Source organism: Ranitomeya variabilis, chromosome 2 (genome assembly GCF_051348905.1).
Source record: "Ranitomeya variabilis isolate aRanVar5 chromosome 2, aRanVar5.hap1, whole genome shotgun sequence".
NCBI lineage: Eukaryota > Metazoa > Chordata > Amphibia > Anura > Dendrobatidae > Ranitomeya > Ranitomeya variabilis.
The window spans coordinates 275521040-275539086 of NC_135233.1; the positions used below are offsets into that span (position 1 = coordinate 275521040).

Sequence of the window (18047 nt, forward strand, 5' to 3'; positions counted from 1 at the left end):
TTTGCCCCGCTCACATGTAAAGCGCCATGGAATAAATGGCACTATAAAAATGTATAATAATAATGTCAGCTGTTCAAAACAGCTGACGTGCTGCAAAAGATGTGGGGGAGCCCACATCAAAGGGAGGGATTCCGATGTGGGCATACTATTACACCTAATGCCAGAAAGGGGTAACAAGATGCCCCTGCTCCGGGGTGGCCTGTGGGGGGACTTTATTTGGTGCTCTGGCCTCAGCTTCATAATTTGGGCTTAAATGCTGCGCTTGCACAATTAATAGTGCGGTCTTTAAAAAAACAACTTGTTAACTCCAGCAAAATTGTGCCGACCCATGTGCTGTGGCATCTATCAGCAAGCGATGCTCTCATCTGATTAGGAGCATTGCTTGCCAATAGACACTACATGCATGCGCCACCGCCGACATTTTTTTGGAGCACAGTAGCATCTATTGGCAAGCGATCGTTGCGAATCTTACAGGCGGGCTACTGAAGGTTTAGAGATCTACAGTCCTGCCCGGAGCAGGGGCATATCATTACCTGAAAACTTCTACACAAGAACCACAAGACAGATTTCTTCACCGCAGGTTGGAGGCAGCTGATTGACTGCAGCCTTCACTATACCACCATTGTGGCTATCCAGGGTGGTGTTAGGGGCCGAGGGGGTCCTTGGAGCTTAGTCCCCCATTGTCCAACACACTATATGGTATAATGGACGCATAGTTCCAATCTACAGCTCGTCCCACACAAAACAAATGTCAGCAGAAAAATAGAAGTAAAAAATAAGAGAAAAACTGATCACTGGCAGCAGCGAGGGATAGCCGCCATCACGCCTGACCACTGCGGAGCATGAGCAGTGACATCGGGCCACAGACCGGAGCCTGCTCACCGACCATACATACAGCGCCTGCGCACCTGATGGGTGTTACTAATACTAACTATACTGGCTTTAAATATTGCGCATGCGTAGTGTTAGGTGCGGTGCTTTGGGAGCGCGCAGATTAAATTGACCATAAAATCTTGAGCTACTGTTTTGCTGATTGATCTGTCGGATACACAGCGATTCATTCCCAGAAGTGAATATTGGTGTCAGATGTTTTTTTTTCTTGGTGTTTCATTATAGCGACATTCTGGGCACATTACCCTAACAAAGATGGCGGATAAATAGTCGGCGCTGCGTGCGCGTGCTGGGCGGCTGGTGACATACGTGCGCACTGATTGGTCGGTTTGAGATATTGTGAATTCGAAATACTTGGCGGTTGTAGCGGAGGGATCCGGCTGCGTACGACGGAGAGAACAGCGGCAGGGCCGGGCGGACAGCAGCGGGCGGGAGATTCAGCGGAACGACCAGGCTCGGGTGAGAGAGAGAGGACGGTCCCGGGTACGTGCTGTGCTGGATCTGCTGGTCTCGGAATACGTGACCGCCGCCTCTCCGTACATCCCGGGACCGGAGCAAGCGCCGAGACTTAACCGATGGCATTATGTAGCTAATACTGGCAGCCATTGCTCCCTGGTGTCAGCTGTGTGTGCGCCTGCCCTTTCTCTGGGGCGCTAGGGGTGTGTGTGTGTGTGTGTGTGTGTGTGTGTGTGTGTGTGTGTGTGTGTGTGTCAGTCAGTGCCAGCCATCGCTCCCTGGTGCCAGCCCTTTCTCCCTGGTGCCATAGGTTGCTGGTGCCAGCCCTTTCTCCCTGGTGCCATTGGTTGCTGGTGCCAGCCCTTTCTCCCTGGTGCCATTGGTTGCTGGTGCCAGCCGTTTCTCCCTGGTGCCAGTTGTGCAAGTGCGACAGCCAGACTTGGACTGGCCCACTGGAGAATCCTCCGGTGGGCCCTGCCTTCTCCTTCAGGAGAGTTCATAGTGCAAATCTTGCAGCTGCTAAGGGGCTATTGATTGAGGGAGAAAGGTGGGCCCTCAGAATCAAATCCTCCGGGGGGCCCAATGTTCTTCAGTCTGACACTGGCGATAGCCATTGCTCCCTGGTGCCTGTCGTGTGTGCCAGTCTTATTGTTCTGATGGTCATTGGTCAGCGGTGCCAATGACGGGACAGTGCTCAGCAGAGAGGGCGACACTATGTATTGGTATCTCCAGGGTCTCTGATGTGACCATTCCTGTGCCATGTCCATCTGTAGATATCGGGGTGCAGTGTGATGGCCCCCCATAGTGCTATGTGTGATGTATGTACAGATATCTGTGAAGCCTTCCCGGTATTATATCTGCGGTATTAGTCGCACCAAGCTCCTGCCAGTGACCCCACAACCTCACTGCTGCAGACATAGGAGCAGTTAGTCATTTACATCTGCTGTTTATAACTTGTGTGACTCACATGTGAAATCTCCAGGACCACCCAAGTACGGGCAGCCTGGCCCACCTGCTCTAGAACCCGCCATTGTCCTGTCTGTATTGAACATGTCATGTTCCCCGGTGTCTTCCATGCTTGGTGACCGTATCTCTATCCCGCTGTCCTAGCTGCTCCATGGGCTCCAGGCCTCCCGGTAATATGGAGCATGGTCCGCTGGCCCCGTGCAGGCTCCTGGCATTGCTCAGCAGAGCGTTAGGCGGCTGTGTTACATTTGGGCAGCAGGGGGTTCACCCTGTTGTCCTGAGGCCGCGGTCCCATGTCTGTATTGTGGCCGTGGGATTTCTGAGCTGCAGTAGTGACAACATGGAAATATCTGGTCCTGTGGTTTCAGACACAAGTCAGTCAGGGCCTGGATTGGGGCCACAATAACAAATGTGTATTTAGATGGGTGCAGGTACCCATGTCTAACTGCGTGTATCCCTTATGAAGCCCCCACATGGGTCTAGTGAGCAGAGCCCACCACTCATCATGGTGCTCTATGGTTACAGGTCTCACTCGCCACAGCATAGTTGATGTGAGCCCAATATTACTCCATTGTAAGTCTGAGGGGTCTCCGGTCCCATGAGAGATCTGGCCCTGCTGGTTGGTGGCCATCTCTGGACCAGCTGGTAGAAGGGTCTCCTGCGAGTGTTGCTGCTCATCATGGCGTCTGGGCTCAGTGTTACCGCTTTGTCCTGTTATTAAAGTGACATTTGAAAAGTCCTGTTCTCCGTACCGCCATCATGTGCACACCTGTGGCTGAGGTCACTGTCATTACCTCTGGTTTTTGTTCCCTCTTCTAGGCTTGTTTGGTTGCAACATGGGAAAGGATGAGGGTATTCCAGTCCGGGTAGCGCTAAGGTGCCGTCCCCTGGTACAGAAGGAGATCAATGAAGGCTGTAAGACGTGCCTTACCTTTGTGCCCGGGGAACCTCAGGTGGGAGAATACCGCAGTGTCTGCCGTCCTGTGTGAGTCATTACATGCAGATACTGACACCATGTCTAACGTGCAGGTGATTGTTGGTAACGAAAAATCCTTCACGTACGATTTTGTATTCGATCCGTCAGCCGAGCAGGAGGAGGTGTATAACGTCTCGGTATTGCCTCTCATCCAAGGCCTGTTTAAAGGTAAGTCTAAGAGTAAGTACTGGGGAAGACTGGGGACCTAGGACTGGCCGACAGCTCACTAATATACCAGCTGAACCCTTTCATGTTTTCTTACTGGTTGCACACTCCAAAGACATACTGATAGGGAATTTAGATTGTGAGCCCCCATGGGGACAGTGATGTCTGTACAGCGCTGCAAAATATGATGGCACTATTATAAACAATGCATAATAAATCCTATTTTGCCGGACTAAGCGCTGTAATTCCTGATTATTTCCCTACAATTAGCTCATGCAGACATCGTCAGTCCTGACCTGACTGTACTAAACCCGCAGCTGCTTACATCCCTATGATGATAGTTCAAGCCATAAAACCTGCCGTGGTGCCGGAACTTATGACCATCATATGATACAGAAATGTGCCGGCATTCCAGATAGATGAATGAGGCGCCTAGAAGACACTATTATTTCATTACTTCCAGGCTCAGTACATGTGAGGGTGGCTTACATGCACATAATACATATTTATTTACTCAGTTATACTGCGCCATTAATTACACAGCTCTTTACGGACATTATCTCTGTCCCCATTGGGCTCACAATCCAGATTTCCTATCAGTGATTTAAATTCTGGGAAAGATGAGGGGGGGGGGTGGAGCGCTATAGAAATTAATTTTGCTCACGTGAGCGGGTTGTGCAAATAGGGCAGAACTCCAAATAAGTGAATGGGGCCCCTTCCCTGGCATGCTGCCCGTCTGGTGGACCGTGGGCGGTAGTTTTCTTCTCCCAGAAATTCCTCCACTTTTAGATGAAGATCCAGAAGGCGCTTCCATTTTGAAAGTAGAATTGGGATTTAAACCATCAGAGTTCTATCAGCTAAGTATTGTGAAATCCAAATGAGGACCAATGTTAGTGGAAAACGAATAAGCACCCCAAAAAATCCAACGAGGTTGACGATACATCAAGGTGGAAATATAGTTTAACTACCACATACAGTAGGGTTAATCAAACTATAATATTTTAACCAAATATTGGTATCTCCTTAAAAAGGATCCAATGTTGATGGACCTGATCCCACAGAGACCTAACATCATATTCGGAAGAGGAAAAACAAAAAAAATGTGTAGCACCCAGCCTGGTGCGTAATAAAGAGAATTCTAACAATACTGATAACATTATTCATTCCAAAACCGAGAAAACTGGAATCTAAATATGTGGAAAAAGCGCTGTGACTGTTGTAAAATCACTGATCATGGGATAAAGTATATGAACGCCAGTTCTGTTCACATTCACCCAAGAGCTGACATGTAGCTCAGATTTCGTCATGTATATGGTGACGTGATTGCGGACTCCAATTTGTCGGTCGCCTTACACAACCATTGTTTGGGAAACCGCACCCATAACTAATGGATTAGGGTATAAAATATTGAATATGTGGTATATTGTATTAGGGTCCTGATGAAGGCGCTTTTAGCTGAAACGCGTGTTGTACAATGGTTTAATAATTTAGTTTTTAAATCCATTTTCTTCTGAAAATTGACAACTGCATCCCAAGTGCTCAACTGTTAGCACAGCAAAAAATATTAATTTGCCGAAAATCAACAGTTCTTGGCTGATAGACCTCTGACAATCGAATTGGGATTTAAACCTTCAAATGGAAGAAGCTTCTGGATCTTCATTCAAAACTCTATTACCTAACAGTATGTCTTTGGAGTGTGGGAGGAAAACGGAGAATCCGGAGGAAACCCAGCAAACACGGGGAGAACATACAAACTCCTTGCAGATGTTGTCCTTGGTGGGATTTGAACCCAGGACCCCCAAGGCTGCAGTGCTAACCACTGAGCCACCGGGCAGCCCCATATAGAAAGTACTAGTACAATGGATGAACAGTGACAGACTGGTACATAGGGGAGGACCTCACGGCTGATCATCTGTGGATTTTGTGGCCATATTTGTGAGCCTTTTCCCATTGACCACAATCTCCTTGTATCGGTGCGGTGACGCGGGCTGTGTAGCAGGACGCCCCCCGTTACTGTCTCGTTAGTTATGAGATCTGTGTTGGATTTCCTCAGGGTACAACGCTACAGTTCTTGCTTATGGACAGACTGGATCTGGAAAGACCTTCTCCATGGGAGGAGCGTACACCCATGACCAAGAGAATGAACCAACAGTGGGCGTCATCCCGAGAGTTGTAAAGGCCTTATTTCGGGAAATTGAACAAAGGACAGACTGGGAATTTCTTCTTAAAGTTTCTTATTTGGAGGTAAATGTTCCAAGTCCTCTTTCTTTTTCTGCTGCTGCTATCTGCGCACTTGTAAAGTTATTATCACTGGTGTACATGAGAGAGCTTCAGAAAAAATTGTTTCCCCAGATGCAGTTTTGTTGTAAAAATAAACACCCTGCATTTTACTCACCGTCCCCAGGTCAAGTGCTAATCTGCACCGCTGCTCCTGTTGTCTGCAGTGCCGGCAGCGCAGCAGCCAATCACTGGTCCGATCAGCTTGTGCCACCTACACAGAGCTGCTGAGTTAAGTGATTGGCTGCAGCGCTGTAGGCATGACATCTGCACTGCAAACAATAAGACACCACTGAAGTGGCTGAGACTCTGCACAGAACTTGTGGAAGGCGAGGAAAAACTCTGGTTGTAATTTTGCCACTATCTTCTTGGGCACACAACTTTCCTGAAATCTAAAAACTCTTTTAAAGAGTCTTTTCCCATTGTACAAAATGAGTCCCCACTATATGATCAGTGGTGGTACCACTCCTGGGACTTCCAGACAATGAAGCGGGTGCAGCACTGATCCCACTGCCATGCTCCCGGCCGATTGGCTGTACAGCAACCAGTGGAGGGGACGCAGCCCTCCGCCAATGGTGGTCACTTCATTCTCTTATGGGGGTTTCAAAGGCCAAACATTCTCTGATCATAAAGTGAGTGATGGCCTGTTCTCCCAGTGTGCTGCCATTAGATTACATGGGATCCCAGATGCCGATATCAGCTTGGAACTTGCTGTTCAATGAAAGATCTAATTGTAGAATTAGGTGTCACTAGTTCTTTATGGTTTGTTTGTTTGATTGTTTTTTTTTTTTCAAACTACCATTAAAATGAAAACAAAAAGCAGTCCTGTCCAGAATGCAATGCTACCGCCATATAACAGCCAAGAACAGTGCTGTAAAATACCAGCCACGTCCTGGGCCCTTTCCTAATGATCTTACACTAGTCTTCACTGTATCCAGGCTAGTTAATACTATGCACACTAAGCACAAGAATCAGGTCTCGGTGGTATAAGACTGCAATAAAGGCTTATTGTATTTTTTTTTTCTTAAGATTTATAATGAGGAAATTCTTGACTTACTATATTCTCCTCGGGATAAAGCGTCTCCCATTAGCATCCGTGAAGACCCCAAGGAAGGCATAAAGGTAAGTCTTGGCCCCTCGGGATCCCATCGGAGCTGCGGTCTGATCGCATAGAGCTAAGTGTTCTTATCCCCCTGCAGATCTGCGGCTTGACGGAGCGCGATGTGAAGACCGCCGTGGACACCATCAGCTGCCTGGAGCAGGGGAACAGCTCCCGCACCGTGGCTTCCACAGCCATGAACTCCCAGTCCTCTCGCTCACACGCCATCTTCACAATCGCCATCGAGCAGAGACGAGGAGGAGAGAAGTACGGGAATGGCCTCAGCTCACATGCTCGGGGGTCCTGTTGACAAATTATTCCCTTTTTTATACATGTACTAGCTGTACTACCCGGCTTCGCCCGGGTTAATGACTGCTGTTAGCAAAATAGAATGTGTTAACAAAAATTTATTCTGCACACAAAAACCACAAAACAAATAGATAGAAATGTAATTATTAAAAGGCAAAAACCAAGCTAATAGAAGAATTTCACAACATATATTAGCTTTGTGATACTGAGAATGTCTTTGTTGCCTATATTAACCAATCAGAGCTCAGGTTAATTAACTGTAGCAAAATAGAAGCTGAGCTGTGATTGGTTGCTATTGGCAGCCTGATAAATCCCCAGCCAACAGGAAGCCCTCCCCCCTGGCAGTATATATTAGCTCACACATACACATAATAGACAGGTCATGTGACTGACAGCTGCCGTATTTCCTATATGGTACATTTGTTGCTCTTGTAGTTTGTCTGCTTATTAATCAGATTTTTATTTTTGAAGGACAATACCAGACTTGTGTGTGTTTTAGGGCGAGTTTCATGTGTCAAGTTGTGTGTGTTGAGTTGCGTGTGGCGACATGCATGTAGCGACTTTTGTGAGATGAGTTTTGTGTGGCGACATGCGTGTAGCAACATTTTGTGTGTCGAGTTGCATGTGACAGGTTAGTGTAGCAAGTTGTGTGCAGCAAGATTTGTGCATGGCGAGTTTTGCGCGTGGCGAGTTTTATGTGTGGTGCGTTTTGAGTATGTGCAAGTTTTGTGTGAGGCAACTTTTGCATGTGGTGCAACTTTTGTACATGTGGCAATTTTTCTGTGTGTGCAAGTTTTGCATGAGGTGAGTTTTCCATGAGGTGAGTTTTGCGCGTTGCGAGTTTTGAGTGGTGACTTTTGTGTTTCGACTTTTATGTGGCGAGGTTGGTGTGTGTGTGGTGAATTGTGTGCTGAGGGTCGTATGTGTGTTCAAGCACGTGGTAGTGTGTGGTGCATTTTGTGTTTGTGTTCATATCCCCGTGTGTGGTGAGTATCCCATGTCAGGGCCCCACCTTAGCAACTGTACGGTATATACTCTTTGTCGCCATCGCTCTCATTCTTTAAGTCCTCATTGTTCACATCTGGCAGCTGTCAATTTTCCTCCAACACTTTTCCCTTCACTTTTTCCCCATTATGTAGATAGGGGCAAAATTGTTTGGTGAATTGGAACGCGCGGGGTTAAAATTTCACCTCACAACATAGCCTATGACGCTCCCGGGGTCCAGACGTGTGACTGTGCAAAATTTTGTGGCTGTAGCTGCGACGGTGCAGATGCCAATCCCGGACATACACACATACATACATACACACATTCAGCTTTATATATTAGATATACCTGTATGTAATCTCCTGTATATAGTATATATCTGTGTGTCATCTCCTCCTGTATATAGTATATACCTGTATGTCATCTCCTCCTATACATAGCATATACCTGTATGTCATCTCCTCCTGTATATACTATATACCTGTAGGTAATCTGCTCCTGTATATAGTATATACCTGTGTGTCATCTCCTCCTGTATGTAGTATGTACCTGCATGTCATCTCCTCCTCTATATAGTATATACCTGTGTGTCATCTCTCCTGTATATAGTATATATCTGTGTGTCATCTCCTCCTGTATATAGTATATATCTGTGTGTCATCTCCTCCTGTATATAGTATATAGCTGTATGTCATCTCCTCCTGTATTAGCCCTCGTTCACACGTTATTTGGTCAGTATTTTTACCTCAGTATTTTTAAGCTAAAATGGCAGCCTGATAAATCCCCAGCCAACAGTAAGCCCACCCCCTGGCAGTATATATTAGCTCACACATACACATAATAGACTGGTCATGTGACTGACAGCTGCCGGATTCCTATATGGTACATTTGTTGCTCTTGTAGTTTGTCTGCTTATTAATCAGATTTTTATTTTTGAAGGATAATACCAGACTTGTGTGTGTTTTAGGGCGAGTTTCGTGTGTCAAGTTGTGTGTGTTGAGTTGCGTGTGGCGACATGCATGTAGGGACTTTTGTGAGATGAGTTTTGTGTGGCGACATGCGTGTAGCAACTTTTTGTGTGTCGAGTTGCATGTGACAGGTTAGTGTAGCAAGTTGTGTGCAGCAAGTTTTGCGCATGGCGAGTTTTGCGCGTGGCGAGTTTTATGTGTGGTGCCTTTTGAGTATGTGCAAGTTTTGTGTGAGGCAACTTTTGCATGTGTTGCAACTTTTGTGCATGTGGCAATTTTTCTGCGTGTGCAAGATTTGCGTGTGGCGAGTTTTCCATGAGGTGAGTTTTGCACGTGTGGCGAGTTTTGCATGTGGAGAGTTTTGCGCGTGGCGAGTTTTGAGCGGCGACTTTTGTGTTTCTACTTTTATGTGGCGAGGTTGGTGTATGTGTGGTGAAATGTGCGCTGAGGGTGGTATATGTGTTTGAGCACGTGGTAGTCTGTGGCGCATTTTGTGTGTGTGTTCATATCCCCGTGGTGGTGTGGCGATTATCCCATGTTGGGGCACCACCTTAGCAACTGTACAGTATATACTCTTTGGCGCCATCGCTGTCATTCTTTAAGTCCCCCTTGTTCACATCTGGCAGCTGTTAATTTGCCTCCAACACTTTTCCTTTCACTTTTTCCCCATTATGTAGATAGGGGCAAAATTGTTTGGTGAATTGGAAAGCACGGGGTTAAAATTTCACCTCACAACATAGCCTATGACGCTCTCGGGGTCCAGACGTGTGACTGTGCAAAATTTTGTGGCTGTAGCTGCGACGGTTCAGATGCCAATCCCGGACATACATACATACATACATACATACATACATACATACATACATACATACACACACACACATTCAGCTTTATATATTAGATGATACTATAGCGATAATCCACTTTAATTATTGTAGAAATGGTAGCTTTCGCTCCAAACTCCACCTCGTCGATCTTGCTGGGTCAGAAAGGCAAAAGAAGACCAAAGCTGAAGGTGATCGGCTGAAGGAAGGTAAACATATATAATATTTTTATAAAAATAATACATATTTTATAGTAATGTATTTAGTAACATTTTAGATTGTTTAATTTTCATTTTACAGTTGAAAAGTTGACATGAAGATAGATGAGTTACTATGTAGTGCAGGTGGGAGGGGCTAGAGGCAGAGCTCCTCCCTCCTGTATAGCAGCGTGGTGTCAGTATTAACTGCTGTCTCCTATGTAGTCAGGTGGGAGGGACTAGAGGCAGAGCTCCTCCTGTATAGCAGCGTGGTGTCGGTAGTAACTGCTGTCTCCTATGTAGTGCAGGTGGGAGGGGCTAGAGGCAGAGCTCCTCCTCCTGTATAGCAGCGTGGTGTCAGTAGTAACTGCCGTCTCCTATGTAGTGCAGGTGGGAGGGGCTAGAGGCAGAGCTCCTCCCTCCTGTATAGCAGCGTAGTAACTGCCGTCTCCTATGTAGTGCAGGTGGGAGGGGCTAGAGGCAGAGCTCCTCCCTCCTGTATAGCAGCGTGGTGTCAGTAGTAACTGCTGTCTCCTATGTAGTGCAGGTGGGAGGGGCTAGAGGCAGAGCTCCTCCCTCCTGTATAGCAGCGTGGTGTCGGTAGTAACTGCCGTCTCCTATGTAGTGCAGGTGGGAGGGGCTAGAGGCAGAGCTCCTCCTCCTGTATAGCAGCGTGGTGTCGGTAGTAACTGCCGTCTCCTATGTAGTGCAGGTGGGAGGGGCTAGAGGCAGAGCTCCTCCTCCTGTATAGCAGCGTGGTGTCGGTAGTAACTGCCGTCTCCTATGTAGTGCAGGTGGGAGGGGCTAGAGGCAGAGCTCCTCCTCCTGTATAGCAGCGTGGTGTCGGTAGTAACTGCCGTCTCCTATGTAGTGCAGGTGGGAGGGGCTAGAGGCAGAGCTCCTCCTCCTGTATAGCAGCGTGGTGTCGGTAGTAACTGCCGTCTCCTATGTAGTGCAGGTGGGAGGGGCTAGAGGCAGAGCTCCTCCTCCTGTATAGCAGCGTGGTGTCGGTAGTAACTGCCGTCTCCTATGTAGTGCAGGTGGGAGGGGCTAGAGGCAGAGCTCCTCCCTCCTGTATAGCAGCGTGGTGTCGGTAGTAACTGCCGTCTCCTATGTAGTGCAGGTGGGAGGGGCTAGAGGCAGAGCTCCTCCCTCCTGTATAGCAGCGTGGTGTCAGTAGTAACTGCCGTCTCCTATGTAGTCAGGTGGGAGGGGCTAAGTAAGTTAGTACCCCCTATGGAGTTTTCTATAAATTCACACGTGACGGTAGTGTACGTACATTCTGTAATGTAACTTGTGGCCTCCTGGCCCGCAGGCATCAGCATTAACCGTGGCTTGTTGTGTCTGGGCAACGTGATCAGCGCTCTGGGAGATGACTCCAAGAAGGGGAGCTTTGTGCCCTACAGAGACTCCAAGCTGACGCGTCTTCTGCAAGGTAAGGCTCTGAAATGCTGCTAATTGCCCACTGACAAAGCCTTAGTCTATCCTATGGCTACTGCATTGTTGGGGTCTGGCTCTCTGGCCCCCAATATTTTCTGCAGTATGCCTGCGTTCTGCTCTGCCGCTATAAGCAATGGCGCAGCACTCACCGCAACGCCATGGCTTCAGTTGATGGGTCGGACATCCTCATACTTAATATGAAACGCCTATCCTATTGTTTGGAGAATAGGTGGAATATCACTCCGCGGATTCCCTTCCACTCCCATTGCAGTGCTGTCCAGTTCCGTCTGCTGTGACAAGGACATGTGAACGCTGCAGCTAATCATTGATCCGTAGTGACCAGATGTCATGGCTGCAGCCAGCTACGGACTGTACAGTAGCAAAACGCGAGCGTCACGGCATCAGTCACACTATCTGTACAGTACAGAAAAACTATCCCAACACTTTAGAATGAATGGTCAATCCTCAGACAACCCATTTACGTAAATAAAAATGCTATCACCTTGGCTCTTATTAGTGCATATTAGAAAGCGGTTTAATTTTGGAAGAAATTACATATTCTATGTATATTTTTGTACAGATTCCCTCGGTGGTAACAGTCACACGCTCATGATCGCATGTGTCAGCCCTGCTGACTCAAACATGGAGGAGACCCTGAATACTCTCAGATATGCAGATAGAGCCAGGAAAATCAAGAATAAACCTATAGTGAACACTGACCCTCAGGCGGCAGAGCTCCAGAAGCTTAGACAGCAGGTACTGGTATCTTCCAGAGTCTGAAGCATGACGTAACCATCTCCTCTGTGTTGTCAGGATCTCACAATGTGACTATATTTCCACAGGTGCAAGATCTGCAGGTTTTGTTGCTACAAGCCCATGGAGGGACTCTACCTGTCCTGATCAAGTAAGATAATAAAATTAGTAGGTTGGTGTTAGTACAAAACTGGTTTAAAAGGGGTTGTCTCCTGAAGGACCCTTTTGGTGCATCCACCGGAAACATTGATGGCACATCTACAGGATATGCCAAAAACTTCTTCTACTTTGCTGCCCCAAGTTTCCGACTAGAGCCCCGGCAGCAGTAATGGGAGAGGTGGCCTCTTGACACGCCGCCATGGGAGTTCCACCTACACCCACGCTCACTTGCTCATCGGTCTTCAGAACTCCCATAGTGGTGAATTGAGAGAGATGCACTTGATCAGCCACCAGCGCCGTTGCGGCACATCAACCATCCGGAGGAGGTCGCCTGTTCCGTCTCTAGAACGGATTATCATTTTACGGCCACAATGATAAGAGAGGTGGTTCAGGAAAGGGTTGAGCTGTGTAATGCCAGTCTGTCATTCTGATAGCCGTAGAAAGAGGCATAGAACGGCTCACTCTGCAGCTTCTGTATGTGCTGCTGCCTGTTGCTGGGCAAGGAACTCCGGTCTGGAAATCTGTGCAAGTCCTGCAGCTATGCTTTACATATCGATGAACTACCCCTTCTAATTCTGCACTATAATCAAGGGGTGCTCAGTAAGTGGGGCACAAACTGCCCATTCTGACTCCTCCATGTGCCTAGAGAGCTCACTGAGTGACTGGACTCCCTGTCGTGACCTGCCACTTATTTTATTTCCCTTTCTTTACTCTCAGCATGGAACCATCTGAAAATCTGCAGTCTCTTCTGGTGAAGACGAAGACCTTGGAGGAAGAGAATGGTAAACTCAGTCGAGAGCTGAGTGAGGCTGCAGAACAAACTGCTCAGATCCTCGAGAGAATTATCCTGGTAAGCTGCTCCCTGAATGGCCCTCTGGGTTTTATGGAGAAAGTCATTTTGATCAATTAGGGAAAATCTCATGGAAATATTCACAATTGGCCAACTTGGTGCAATTATTCTCTACGTATAGAGACAGCCGTCACATCCAGACAGAATGGATTTTCCCCGGCAACAAATCTGCCATGTGTGAGCAAACCCTTGCAAGGCATTGTAGATGGCCGTTAGTCAGTAGTTGCAGAATAAAACTAGGAGCAAAAAGAGAGCGCAATAGGGGTTTATCCAAGGGAGATAAAGTTGTTTAGGTTAGACTAACCGCTGCTGGCATCTCGTATAATAAATCGAAATCCAGACAAAGTACATTTGGTTTTTCTTTAGTCAACGCATTTCGAAGTACCACAGACTTCATCAGGACAAGAAAAGCTTTAGCCATGATTTATTGCTCTACTTGGCCATGTATTCTCCATGTTTTATTGTACATTGTTATCCTTTCCTTATGCATTGAGATCTTACCCCTTGTTCACTTCCTACCATCCTGACTCTGAATATTGTTTCACTAAATCATTTGTATTCCCCTGTATACTGCTATCTACCGTCCCCACAACCCTAACTTCTCCAGCCATATTGGGGTTCTGCCCTCCTAGGCAGATTTCCCCTACCCATTTTCCCCAAACCCTTATTTCTAAGACGCGGTTAATGTTCTTAACCCCTTCCCGACCTTTGACGCCACGTAGGCGTCATGAAAACCCGTGCCAATCCGACCCATGACGCCTATGTGGCGTCATGGAATGATTGCGTCCCTGCAGAGCGGGTGAAAGGGTTAACTCCGATTTCACCCGATCTGCAGGGACAGGGGGAGTGGTACTTCAGCCCAGGGGGGGTGGCTTCACACACACCCCCCCCCCCCCGTGGCTACGATCGCTCTGATTGGCTGTTGAAAGTGAAACTGCCAATCAGAGCGATTTGTAATATTTCACCTATAAAAATGGTGAAATATTACAATCCAGCCATGGCCGATGCTGCAATAGCATCTGCCATGGCTGGAGACCCCGATCTGACCCCCCCCCCCACACACACACACACACTGCCACCGATCGCCCCCCCAGTTGTCCTTTCTGCCCCGTCCTCCTCTCCGCTCCCCTCCGTCCTCCTCCTGTCGGCTCCCCCGTCCTCCTGCCCGCTCCCCCCCCCGTACTCCGATGGCTCCCCCCCATCCTCCGATCCACCCCCCATACTCAGATCTCCCCCCCCCCCCCTCATACTTACCGGGCCTCCCGATGCCCGTCCGTCTTCTTCATGGGCGCCGCCATCTTCCAAAATGGCGGGCGCATGCGCAGTACGCCCGCCGAATCTGCCGGCCGGCAGATGAGTTCCAGGTATATTTTGATCACTGTAATATAACCTATCACAGTGATCAAAATAAAAAAAGTAGTAAATGACCCCCCCCCCCTTCCTTATCACCCCTATAGGTAGGGACAATAATAAAATAAAGAAAATATTTTTTTTTCTTTTTTCACTAGGGTTAGAACTAGGGTTAAAACTAGGGGTAGGGTTATGGCATGTGCACACAGTGCGGATTTGGCCGCGGATCCGCAGCGGATAGGCCGCGGATGCGCAGCGGATAGGCCGCGGATCCGCAGCGGATTGGCCGCTGCGAATTCGTAGCAGTTTTCCATCAGGTTTACAGTACCATGTAAACCTATGGAAAACCAAATCCGCTGTGCCCATGGTGCGTAAAATTCCGTGCGGAAACACTGCATTGTATTTTCCGCAGCATGTCATTTCTTTGTGCGGATTCCGCAGCGTTTTACACCTGTTCCTCAATAGGAATCCCCAGGTGAAATCCGCACAAAAAAACACTGGAAATCCGCTGTAAGTCCGCAGGTAAAACGCAGTGCCTTTTACCTGCAGATTTTTCAAAGATCGTGCAGAAAAATCTCACACGAATCCGCAACGTGGGCACATAGCCTTAGGGTTAGGGTTGGAATTAGATTTAGGGTTGGAATTAGGGCTAGGGTTGGAAATAGGGTTAAGATTAGGCTTGTGGTTAGGGTTACGGATAGAGTTAGGGGTGTTTTGGGGTTACAGTTGTGGTTAGGGTTGGGGTTAGGATTAGGGTTACGGGTGTGTTGGGGTTAGGGTTGTGGTTAGGGGTGTGTTGGGGTTAGGGTTGTGATTAGGGTTATGGCTACAGTTGGGATTAGGGTTAGGGGTGTGTTGGGGTTAGTGATGAAGTTAGAATTGAGGGGTTTCCACTGTTTAGGCACATCAGGGGTCTCCAAACGCAACATGGCGCCACCATTGATTCCAGCCAATCTTGCGTTCAAAAAAGTCAAATGGTGCTCCCTCCCTTCCAAGCCCCGACGTGCGCCCAAACAGTGGTTTATCCCCACATATGGGGTACCAGCGTACTCAGGACAAACTGGGCAACAAATATTGGGGTCCAATTTCTCCTGTTTCCCTTGTGAAAATAAAAAATTGCTTGCTAAAACATCTTTTTTGAGGAAAGAAAAATGATTTTTTATTTTCACGGCTCTGCGTTGTAAACTTCTGTGAAGCACTTGGGGCTTGAATGTGCTCACCACACATCTAGATAAGTTCCTTGGGGGGTCTAGTTTCCAAAATGGGGTCACTTGTGGGGAGTTCCTACTGTTTAGGCACATCATGGGCTCTGCAACCGCAACCTGACGCCTGCAGAGCATTCCATCAAAGTCTGCATTTCAAAATGTCACTACTTCCTTTCCGAACCCCGACGTGTGCCAAAACAGTGGTTTACCCCCACATATGGGGTATCAGCGTACTCAGGAGAAACTGGACAACAACGTTTGGGGTCCAATTTCTCCTGTTACCCTTGGGAAAATAAAAAATTCCGGGCTAAAAATCATTTTTGAGGAAAGAAAAATTATTTTTTATTTTCACGGCTCTGCGTTATAAACTTCTGTGAAGCACCTGGGGGTTTTAAGTGCTCACTATGCATCTAGATAAGTTCCTTGGGGGGTCTAGTTTCCAAAATGGGGTCACTTGTAGGGGAGCTCCAATGTTTAGGCACACAGGGGCTCTCCAAACGCGACATGGTGTCCGCTAATGATTGGAGCTAATTTTCCATTCAAAAAGTCAAATGGCGCTCCTTCCCTTCCGAGCCTTACCATGTGCCCAAACAGTGGTTTACCCCCACATATGAGGTATCTGTGTACTCAGGAGAAATTGTCCAACAAATTTTAGGATCCATTTTATCCTGTTGCCCATGTGAAAATGAAAAAATTGAGGCTAAAATAATTTTTTTGTGAAAAAAAAGTACTTTTTCATTTTTACGGATCAATTTGTGAAGCACCTGGGGGTTTAAAGTGCTCACTATGCTTCTAGATAAGTTCCTTGGGGGGTCTAGTTTCCAAAATGGGGTCACTTGTGGGGGAGCTCCAATGTTTAGGCACACGGGGGCTCTCCAAACGCGACATGGTGTCCGCTAAAGATTGGAGCCAATTTTTCATTCAAAAAGTCAAATGGCGCTCCTTCCCTTCCGAGCCCTGCCGTGCGCCCAAACAGTGGTTTACCCCCACATATGAGGTATCAGCGTACTCAGGACAAATTGGACAACAACGTTCGTGGTCCAGTTTCTCCTTTTACCCTTGGGAAAATAAAAAAATTGTTGCTAAAAGATCATTTTTGTGACTAAAAAGTTAAATGTTCATTTTTTACTTCCATGTTGCTTCTGCTGCTGTGAAACACCTGAATGGTTAATAAACTTCTTGAATGTGGTTTTGAGCACCTTGAGGGGTGCAGTTTTTAGAATGGTGTCACTTTTGGGTATTTTCAGCCATATAGAACCCTGAAACTGACTTCAAATGTGAGGTGGTCCCTAAAAAAATGGTTTTGTAAATTTTGTTGTAAAAATGAGAAATCACTGGTCAAATTTTAACCCTTATAACTTCCTAGCAAAAAAAAAATTTGTTTCCAAAATTGTGCTGATGTAAAGTAGACATGTGGGAAATGTTATTTATTAACTATTTTGTGTCACATAACTCTCTGGTTTAACAAAATAAAAATTCAAAATCGCCAAATTTCCGTTTTTTTCACAAACGCAGAAATTATCGACCTAAATTTACCACTAACATGAAGCCCAATATGTCACGAAAAAACAATCTCAGAATCGCTAGGATCCGTTGAAGCTTTCCTGAGTTATTACCTCATAAAGGGACACTGGTCAGAATTGCAAAAAACTGCAAGGTCATTAAGGCCAAAATAGGCTGGGTCATGAAGGGGTTAATATCAAAGTTGGCCAGCGAATTTTTTTTTTTTTTTTTTTTTGGGTCAGGGTTTTCATATTTTGAGCCAGTGTTATCACCTTTCCATATAATTCCATGATATATGTATAATTGCAGGGGCTCTTCCTCCCCCACTCCCAATGATGCCCATAGTTTAGACCCCCAGCGACCATACATTTATCACCTATCCTACGGGACCTAAGGTAAGAATACACAGTGGCTGCCACTTGTGGCTGAAAGATTGCCATTAACTCTGGCAAACGGCTTGTCAGTCGGCCGCACAACTGAGGTGAACACTGTGATCTTACCTGCAAAACAACAAGACCAATAATAATATTAATGACCAGGAGGTTTGGCAAGAAAGATCAGTCAGCAATTTATAGGGATTGTCCCCGTCCTGAAAATTCTGGTCCCAGTTTAAATATAAAATAAAAAAAAATGTTCTCTTGGTGCTTTATTGGCGTCACGTCGCCAGCCAAC

General features: G+C 46.9%; 1 protein-coding gene across 3 annotated transcripts in view; it reads left to right on the forward strand.

Annotated features, from left to right (window-relative positions):
* Positions 1–971: 971 nt before the first annotated feature.
* The window catches only part of KIF4A (kinesin family member 4A), a 40810-nt gene continuing 23734 nt past the window's right edge, over positions 972–18047 (forward strand). For 2 of the 3 annotated variants that reach the window (XM_077284959.1, XM_077284960.1), the window contains exons 1-11: positions 972–1350; positions 3133–3266; positions 3343–3457; positions 5508–5698; positions 6761–6853; positions 6931–7097; positions 10033–10127; positions 11431–11550; positions 12136–12311; positions 12398–12459; positions 13185–13317. In XM_077284959.1, coding sequence (XP_077141074.1) covers positions 3150–3266; positions 3343–3457; positions 5508–5698; positions 6761–6853; positions 6931–7097; positions 10033–10127; positions 11431–11550; positions 12136–12311; positions 12398–12459; positions 13185–13317 — 1269 coding nt within the window. In that variant the 5' untranslated portion in view covers positions 972–1350; positions 3133–3149. Of the gene's footprint in view, positions 1375–3132; positions 3267–3342; positions 3458–5507; positions 5699–6760; positions 6854–6930; positions 7098–10032; positions 10128–11430; positions 11551–12135; positions 12312–12397; positions 12460–13184; positions 13318–18047 lie in introns of all 3 variants that reach the window. The other variant, XM_077284961.1, reaches the window with a different exon arrangement.